At 51.7% G+C, this 9,003-nt stretch overlaps 1 protein-coding gene across 1 annotated transcript in view; it reads left to right on the top strand.

The window, feature by feature from the left end:
* The first annotated feature begins 6,021 nt into the window (after positions 1-6,021).
* Positions 6,022-9,003, top strand: part of RSPO1 (R-spondin 1) — a 28,586-nt gene continuing 25,604 nt past the window's right edge. Inside the window, exon 1 of the mRNA XM_006867548.1 lies at positions 6,022-6,115. Within this exon, the coding sequence (XP_006867610.1) occupies positions 6,022-6,115 (94 nt within the window). The remainder of the gene's footprint in view (positions 6,116-9,003) is intronic.

The following is a 9,003-nucleotide window of genomic DNA, read 5'->3' as shown; positions in this document are numbered from 1 at the left end:
TAGAGAACAACTGTTTGCCACCCTAAGACTGAATCGCCCCTGCCTCCCTCCTTCAGACTTGACTTCAACATCATCTGGGTCACTGCAGGTGTCTATACTCTTCAAGCCTCATTCCAGCATCATTCATGGCGTTCCTACCAAGCACTTGCATTATTCATCTCATGGAACCCACAAAACAGATAAGAGCCCTAAAGTTCAGAGAGATTAAATAACTCAGGCAGGGTTACACAGCTGGTAAGTGATGGAGCAGGGGTTGGAATCCAAGTTTTATTCCAAAATCTCCCTCACTGTCTGGCATCAGCTACCTCTAGAAGTGCCCTCACCTGCGTGCATGGGCTCTTAGCTAGTTGGGGCTGGGAAGATGTAAGACAACCCAGGAGGGGAGGAGGGCGTGGCCAGGACGGACGACTAGGTCCTGCTGAACCAGGGCCTTGTCACTTGCCAGGCTCCTGATGGGGAAACTGAGGTTTCGGGAGGGCCCCCAGCCCTGATATGACCCCAAGATGTGTGAAGCGAGCTCTTGGATCGCTGGAGATAGGGGAGAGAGCCTTCGCCAGCGTCCAGAGGACGTGTCCAGCGGCCGGCCGGGCTCTCGAAGCGCAATACCCGGGCTGCGGGCACAAGCGTGCGGGAGGGGGCTGCGGACTCCCGGGCCCAGCGTTCCAGTCCGTTTTTTGCTGAGGATCCCGGGAAGGGGGGCCGGCTCGGGGGGTGGGACTGGAAGGGGGGGGGGGTTCCCTCCCTCGTGCGAGCGGTGGACTGGCCCCTCTCCCGGCGACGAGCTCCTGCCCAGCGGAGGCGCGACGGAGAGCCTGGCCCGAACGGAGTCAGACATTGTGACTCGGGTGCTGCCGAGAGTGAGAGCTCGACCCCGCTGCGCCGGGTGGGGCGCCGGCCCCGGAGGGCGTGAGCGGTCCGCAGATTGAGCAACTTGCGGACGGGCGGGCGGAGCGCAGGCAAGCCGGGAGCCCCGAACAGTCCTGCGGCAGGCGGGTGAGCGGGCCGCGCCCTCGCCCCTCCCGGGCCTGCTCCTTCCGCGGCTGGCAGAACCGAGGTGAGTCCCCTCCTCTCTGCCTCGTTCTCCTCCCGAGCGCCCCCTTTCCCGATACCTGAGGTGTCTCGGGCCCTTCCGTCGGGGCTTGACCGAGCCGGGTGCAGGGGGAAGACAGCGAGGGGAAAAAAGGTGTCCAACTGTGTTCGGGTCTGAGAAGGCGGGAGAGGGCATCTCCCGGACCTCCACCCCTCCTGCCGCCCCCATCATTCCTCAAGCCAACGGGTCCCATTGCTGCCGTGGGTCCCCGCTGACCCGCAGTCTCAGGCTTTAGTCCTCACTCGCAGCTCTGAGTTCCCAAATCCACCAGCCCTATTCACCCTGCTCCCATCTCAGAAGCTCTTGATCCATGGTGCCAAACACTGGATTCCCCGACCCCTGGTTCCCTCATCCCAGTCTTGCACCCCGGGTCACGGTCCGACGTGGCAGGAGGCGTGCGCGGTAGCCCCGAGTGCTCAGCGAGGTGGCGCGGCTCCCCGGGCCAGGGAGCTCCGAAACCTATGGTACTGCTTGGTTGAGGCGTGGTGGGTGCTCCGCTGGGCCGGGGCTCGTAGACTAATTTTAGAGGGTAAAGAAAGATGCTGGGTGTGGGCGCTTGGGCCAGGGGGTCCCCTCGTGAGTTGGGGGTCTCTCTCTCTCTTGGATCTTGAGAAGTCCTCCTCCCCTCCCCGGCACCTGTTGGGCCTCTCCAGGTTAGTGGGGAGGGAAGAAGAATTTGCGCGATCAGGGAGGTGACTGAAGAAGTCTTTCTTTCCCCACTGCCCTTGGTGTTGGGGAGGGGGGGGAGCCCCAGCACCTGGTTTGGCTCTGGCGGACACTCTAATCCCCACAGGTCAAGCCGGCGCAGACTTGATCCCGCCCCCTCGAGGCAATACTGCCCCCGCCCACCAGCCCGTTTGGCGGCCAAAACTCTCTAACCCATAGCCGTCCGGGGAAGGGCTAATGAGAATTTTTCCTTATGGTTTACATTTTCAGGTCTGTATCTGGCTTAGGATGAAACATCAATTTATCCTGATAGTGTTGTGGGCCAGAGGTGAAAGTTACTCCAGCCCTCTGCAGGGACTGAGGCCCTGCCCTCAACTTCACCCCCCGCTGTGTCTGGCGCCCTTCGTGTGCCCTCCCTTCCTCCCCTCCTCCGACCACCTAGCTTGTGGGGCCTCCTCCTTGGTCTCCTTCTCCAGCTCGGCCTCTGCACCACTCTTTCCCCACCCCCACGGGATCCTTCCCTTAGGCTGGTCAGGCCCCAAACCCCAAACTCCTCGCCTTTTTGCCCTACTCTCCAGAGAGCGAGTCCTGGGGAGCAAACCCACTGGCCACTGACTAGGTCTGTAACCCCAAGATCCTAGTCCTCCCACCACCAGATCTCTCTGTCTGTAAAATGGGAATGATTCTACCTTTCTCCTAGAGCTGGGATGAGGGGATGAGTAAACAACGGGCTAGCACCTAGCAATTGGGGGTGAGGCACCTAATGAATGTGAGTCCCTGTCTCTGCCTCCATCCTTGGTCACTAGCAGCAGTTCGCAGCTCTTATCTGTGCAGAGACACCAGCAGGCCGAAGGAAATCAAATAGGTGGTGGTGTTGTGTGCCGTTTAGTTGGTTCCGACTCATAGCGACCCTGTATGGGGTTTCCAAGGCTGGAAATCCACTGCACTACCCAGTCATTTAAAAGAAAGGTATCCTCGCCTAGCCCTTCTCTCAGCTCTAATCCAATGTGGGGGTGGGGGCAGTGACTAACAAGGGAGGTGGAGCCCCTGGGGCTTGGTACTTTGGGGTTCCTAGTCAGAGACCTGCCCAGCATTTAAAATCAGATTTCCCTTAAAATTCTGAATTTACAGGTTTTCTTTTGAAAAACTCAGACGATCTAGCAGTATGAAGCCATTGGTCCCCCCCTGCTTATCAACAACCAGCTGGAGTTGAATACATATGCCCCCCTTAGGTGGGCCATTTGCCTTCCAGTTTGCCCCTTTTGCATCCAGATTCACTCAGATATGTTGTTGTTGTTGTCATGTGCCATGGAGCGGGTGCCAGCTCATAGTGACCCTATACAGAGTTTCTGAAGCTGTAAATCTTTACGGAAGCAGAAAGCCTCATCTTTCGCCGGCGAAACAGCTGGTAGTTTCGAACTGCTGACCCTGGGCTTAGCAGCCCAATTGGTAACCACTGTGCTACCAGAGGTCCTGGTACCACCCCCATAGTGATGAATCCTTAGCACCTTTTCAGGGTTGATCATATATAATTTCTTTCCTAAGTGTTTGAAACTTCCCTTCCCACCGGTAAGGGATCCTCCTTCCCAGTTTCTAGCTGAGATTGTGATTCCTTAGAGATTCAGGTGGGGGTAGGTCAGATCTTTGCTGGCAAGGACCAACTGAAATGTGGGCAGTGCTGAAAGCTAGGAACTGGGAGAGTTGTGGGCAGGGTGGGGGAAAGAGGGAGCTAACGTTGGCTGAGCACCAACCCAGACTTGTCAGGCACCTTGTCCAATGGGCATGGAGGGGGCCAAGATGAATAGGATACTTTTCCTGCCCCCCCCCCGGGGTGGGGGTGGGGGGCGGCCAGGAAAACAGATGACATGATGAGACCAAAGTCTCACAATCTTAGGATTTGGTACCAGGTTTACCTGGTGGGCTTTCTTTTCCAGTGTTGGTCAAAAGCAAGGACTCTCAGACCCCTCAGAATAAATCTTCCAGGGGTCTAAGTTTGAGAAGCACTTCATTTAAAGGCAAGCCCTGGTCATTTTGAGTGATCACATGAGTGGCAAGACAGTAATTATAAAGATAAATTCAAATATGGAAATTGCATAACAGTTCTCTGTATTAAGATTAGTAACCAGATGACGCGGAAAATGTTTATATTGCTTTTAGATGACCGTTGGAATGTAGACAAAAAATGAAGTCTTGATCATAGAAAATACAGCTAATAAGTAGCAGAGGCAACATTCTAAGCCAGGTACTCTGTCCCTGACGTTTATGCCCTTAACTACCACTTGAGACAACTTTTGGGGGACAAAGATCCCAGTATAAGAAACTTGGCTGGATGTTCACAATTTGTGGGTGATGAAAGTATGTTGGGGGCTGGGGACCATGAAAAACTTTGGTGGGTCATGCTGGGAGTTCTGGAGGGGTGTGTAGGGGCTGGCAGCTGATGGGGCATTTGGGGATGGCTGGGGGCATCTCCACTGGCTCCAGCCACAGCGCCAGGTGGGATCCATCAGTCTTGTGTAAACACTTCTCACAGGCAGCTTAACCACTTGAGTGTGTCTGGCCTTCAAAGCTGGTGGGAGAGGCTGAGGAGGGAGGTACTGAACTCCCCTGTGGGATAATGATTTATCTCCATTGCAGGTGGGCTTGACTGGGGCGAGGCTAAGAGGTGAGGGGGTAGGCTGGGTCTTAGGGAACACAGAGGGGAAAAGGTGCAGACAGGAGTGGATGAGGCACCTGCACACCAACGTTTCAGATTTTTCCTTATCAGATTCAGAGCAATCCTGTGAAATTTGCATATGTATCCCCATTTTATAGATGAGCACACTGAGGCTCAGAGAAGTTAAATGACAAGTTCAAAATCACCCAACTAGTAGATACTTCCCTGTAGGTTTTGGAGCTGCAGATCTGAAGGGTCACTGTTTACCCATGGGATGCCTCATGTACTTGTGTGGACTTGGGATGTGAGTGAAAGTGTACGAGGCAATGCATGGCTAGGCCTCCACTATCACAAGGTACATTTGTTATGAAAGTACATTGGAGGTATCAGAGCATAAATATATGGCCCTGTGAGTTTGGATGAGTGTAAAATGGGTTTTTCACCCTGACTCTCAGGTTGGGCTCCAAGGCTCCGAAGTCCAACTTCCCAGACACATCTTATGGGGGTAGGGGGACTAGCTCCCGCTGTCCCCATCATCCTGGCCATCGGGTCCAGAGACCTGGCTCTTGCTGGGCTAGGGGATTATTCCCATTCTCTGTGTCTCTGACCAGGGCGGGCATCACTGCCTCTTTTATCCTCTCACAAAGGCTTGGCCCGTCAGGCCTGCTGTATCAGAGTTTCTGTGGCTGGGGGAAGCCTTACTTCCTTTGCTCCTGCCAAGCCCAGAGGGCCACGCAGAGTCTCCCAGCTTTCCAGGGGCCACTGCTCTAGCTTCAGGACAGGTGAAAGGTACAAAGGTGACTTAGCATTTCAAAAAGAAGGTTGGGAAGCCATTCAGAGAAGGCCTGAAAAAGCTCTTCTTAGAGATCACATTTTACTGCAACATGAGCTTTGTTATTGTTGTTAAGTGCTGTCAAGTTGGTTCTGGCTCACAGTGACCCTGTATAGGTTTTCCACGAAGCAGCTGGTGAGTTTAAACTGCTGACCTTGTGGTTCAAACCAGCTTTGCAGTCCAGAGCATTAACCTGCAGCACCACACCAGAATTTCATGAACTCAGTTTACAGTGGCCAATATTATGCACTGGTTCAGCTAGCTGATTCCCATTGTTGAGAATTCACCACTGATTCACAAATTTTGGTTTGACTGTTCACCATGTTGAGCTGGTCAGGTGGATGGCTTCACTCCCAGGTTAGGGAATTGTGCAAGACAGGAAAAGGTGCAGATTTCTTTCTGCAGGGACACCAGGTAGGTAACTTGTGATGTCCAAACCTTCTGAGTTGTCACACTCTCCAGGGGAGAACTGGAAGCATAGGTTGGTGAGACTTTATGGTACCACAGACTTAACCCTTCTCTCTCTTCCCCCAATAGGTTGGTTTTCGGAGTGGTGGCTGCTAAAGTGGCATTCTCCCATGTGACACCCTGAGGTGCCTTTGAGGAAAGCTGATAGAGGACACCCCTTTTCTCCCTGAGATTATGGTGGATTTGGGATCTGGCCCAGGCCTGGGCCTCCTGCTGCTGACCCAGCCCAGGAGGCTTTAGCAAGAGCCCTACGCTGTCCACCCCCCCGAGAGACCACCCCTCCTCCCAGGGGCCCAGAGCTGGCAAGTGACTATGCGGCTTGGGCTGTGTGTGGTGGCCCTGGTTCTGAGCTGGATGCATCTCACCGCCAGCAACCGGGGAATCAAGGGAAAGAGGCAGAGGCGGAGTGAGTAACAACAGGGTGGGAGGGGGCTGCCTGGGGACCAGAGGGCCTTTTGGTTTTTTTCTGGGATGATCAGCTGCAGATTTCCACTCTTATCTATTACAGTTTGGTAGATTACTCAGTGGATGATCCTGTTTGTGGATTGATTTGTTGAGATTACTCACTGTTTTCTAGATTAAGCCCTCTCTCATGGGAATCAAGCTGTGCCTTTACCATACCACCAGTGTTGTGTGCTATCTATGGTGATGCTTGCTGCCGGTCACCCCTGCCCAGCATGCCCAGTGCTATCAGTGGAGTTCAGGCTTCCTCCTGTTACTGGTGGCTCAAGTGCATCCCTCTCTTCTGTAGACTGGGAACCCCACACAACTGGGCAGTAGGCAACAAGACTTCCCCTGCTCAGATCGTGAGGCAGGAACAGTAAAGCGGGGGGACTTGGGACTGTCCACTCCTGTGGCATTGAAACAGTGCCCAGTGAGATCCACGGAGCTGCAGTGGAGTTGGAGAGGAAAGCTTGTGGGCACGGGGTCTGGTCCCACTACCTGGCCAGCCAGGGCGGCTTCATTTTACTTGTAATGAGCTTTCATGTTAGATGTCATGGAAAAGAGCATTCTCACAGCTTTAAGACAAAAACAAACCATTAAATCTTATCATTGTACATATGGGGAACCTGAGGCAAAGAAAAAGGGAGAAATACATCTAAGGACACATAGTCAATATTAGAACCCAGGTCTCCTGAGTCCTCTGAGCCCAGTGTTCTTGAAAACAGAGCTTGACAGGAATTCAAGATTAACCTGTCCACACCCATTCTCCATCCCCAACAAAATCCCAGCCTAAGCATTCCTGATAGGAGGCCATCTTGCCTCTGTTTAACGGCTCCAGTGATGGATCTCCCAAGCCTACCTATTATATGCTGACGTTGGCCAATGCAGGGAGCAAGTTGTGCTGGGAAGTGGGCTGGGAGCCTGGGCTACAAACACAGAGCTCTAGATTTCCAGGTCTCTCTTTTTATAACCCTCATAAGGAGGTGTCATTCCCACAGATAGGAAGTTCTCCCTTCAGCCTAGCCACTCTCTACCTCTTGCTTCACTTCTGGTAAAAGCTGAAAGGCATTGGGGTTTGGTTAGGTCCCCATTGCGCCAGTTAAAACTGAACTCAGCTCAGGAAGAGCAGCTCAAGGGAATTGGTGAAGCTGAAAATCCCTGACTTAACAAACAATTAGAGGTGGTTAGGGTTAATCAGCAGGAGCTCTGATAGCATAGTGGCTACGAATTGGGCTGTGAACTGAACCGCAAGGTCAGCAGTTTGAAATTGCCAGCTGTTCCATGGGAGAAAAATGAGGCGTTCTGCTCCCATAAAGATTTATAGCCTCGGAAACCCTGTACAGGGTCGCTATGGGTTGGAACTGACTCCAAGGCACACAGCAGCAGCAGCGGGGTTAATCAGCAGCAAGAGCTTGCTTCTCCTCCCTCCTCAGCTCATCTGCTGTGGCCAGTATTTTGGATTCCACAAGCCAGATGTGGTCTAGCAGTTTGTAATTGGTGGCTCCATTCAATAAGCACTGGACTGCGGACCACAAGGTCCATGGTTTGAGCCTGCCAGTTGCTCCACAGGAGAAAAATGAGGCTTTCTGCATCCTCGGAGATTTAAAGCCTTGGAAATGTTATACAGGGTGGCTATGACTCACAACCTACTCAATAACACTTAACAACAACAATTTCAAGGTGAGAGGAAGGATGAGAAAAATACTATGAGGAGTCACACACTCGTGTGACACACACTTGCTGTTACACACACTCACAAATATATGCACCTAATCCAGAGGTTGGAAGACCTGGGTTCAAGTTTGCTGTATTAAAAAAACAACATACGAGACTAGCCAGCGCAAAGGGCCTGGTTCCAGCAAGGCCATCAAAGTAGCCAATTTGAAGCTGCAATGTTGATGCCCCAACCCTTGATATGTTGTTGTTAAGTGTCTTCAAGTCAGTTCCGATCCATAGTGATCCTGTATAGGGTTTCCAAGGAACAACTGGTGAGCTTGAACCGCCAACCTTGTGGTTCAAACAGATTTTGCAGTCCAGTGCATTAACCCTCAACACCACATATGGTCATATCCATATCACATGCTTCTGTTGTTGTTGTTGTTGTTAGGTGCCATCAAATCAGTACCGACTCATAGTGACCCTTTGTACAACAGAACGAAACACTGCCCGGTCCTGGGCCAACCTCACAATTGTTGCTATGCTTAAACCCATTGATGCTGCCACTTTACCAAGCCATCTCGCTGTGGGCCTTCCTCTTTTTCTCTGACTCTCCACCTTACCAAACATGATATCCTTCTCCAGTGACTGCTCCCTCCTAACAATATATGATGAGAGAGGGAGTCTGGCCATCCTGGCCTCCAAGGAGCACTCTGGCTGAACTTCTTCCATCTGTTTGTTCTTTTAGCAGCCCATGGCACTTTTAATATTCTCAACACCGTAACTCAAATGCATCAATTCTTCTAGTCTTCCACATTCATTGTCCAACTTTCTTATGCATATGATATTATTGAAAATACCATGGCTTGAGTCAGGAACACCTTAATCCTCAAACTGACATCGTTGCTCTTCAACACTTTAAAAAGATCTTTTGCAGCAGATTTGCAATATGTTGTTTGATTTCTTGGCTGCTGCTTCCATGAGTGTTGATAGTTTGTCCAAGAAAAATGAAGTCTCTGACAACTTCAATCTTTTCTCCATTGATAAGAATGTTGTTTATTGGTCCAGTGGTGAGGATTTTTGTTTTTTTTTTACATTGAGATGTAATCCATACCGAAGGCACTGCTCTTTGATCTTCATCAGTAAATGTTTTAAGTCTTCTTCACTTTCAGCAAGCAAGGTTGTATCATCTGC

The sequence above is a fragment of the Chrysochloris asiatica genome, unplaced genomic scaffold, assembly GCF_000296735.1.
Source record: "Chrysochloris asiatica unplaced genomic scaffold, ChrAsi1.0 scaffold00106, whole genome shotgun sequence".
Taxonomy (NCBI): domain Eukaryota; kingdom Metazoa; phylum Chordata; class Mammalia; order Afrosoricida; family Chrysochloridae; genus Chrysochloris; species Chrysochloris asiatica.
The sequence above is the reverse complement of the archived record's forward strand: the minus strand, read 5'-3'. Positions and strand labels throughout refer to the sequence as shown.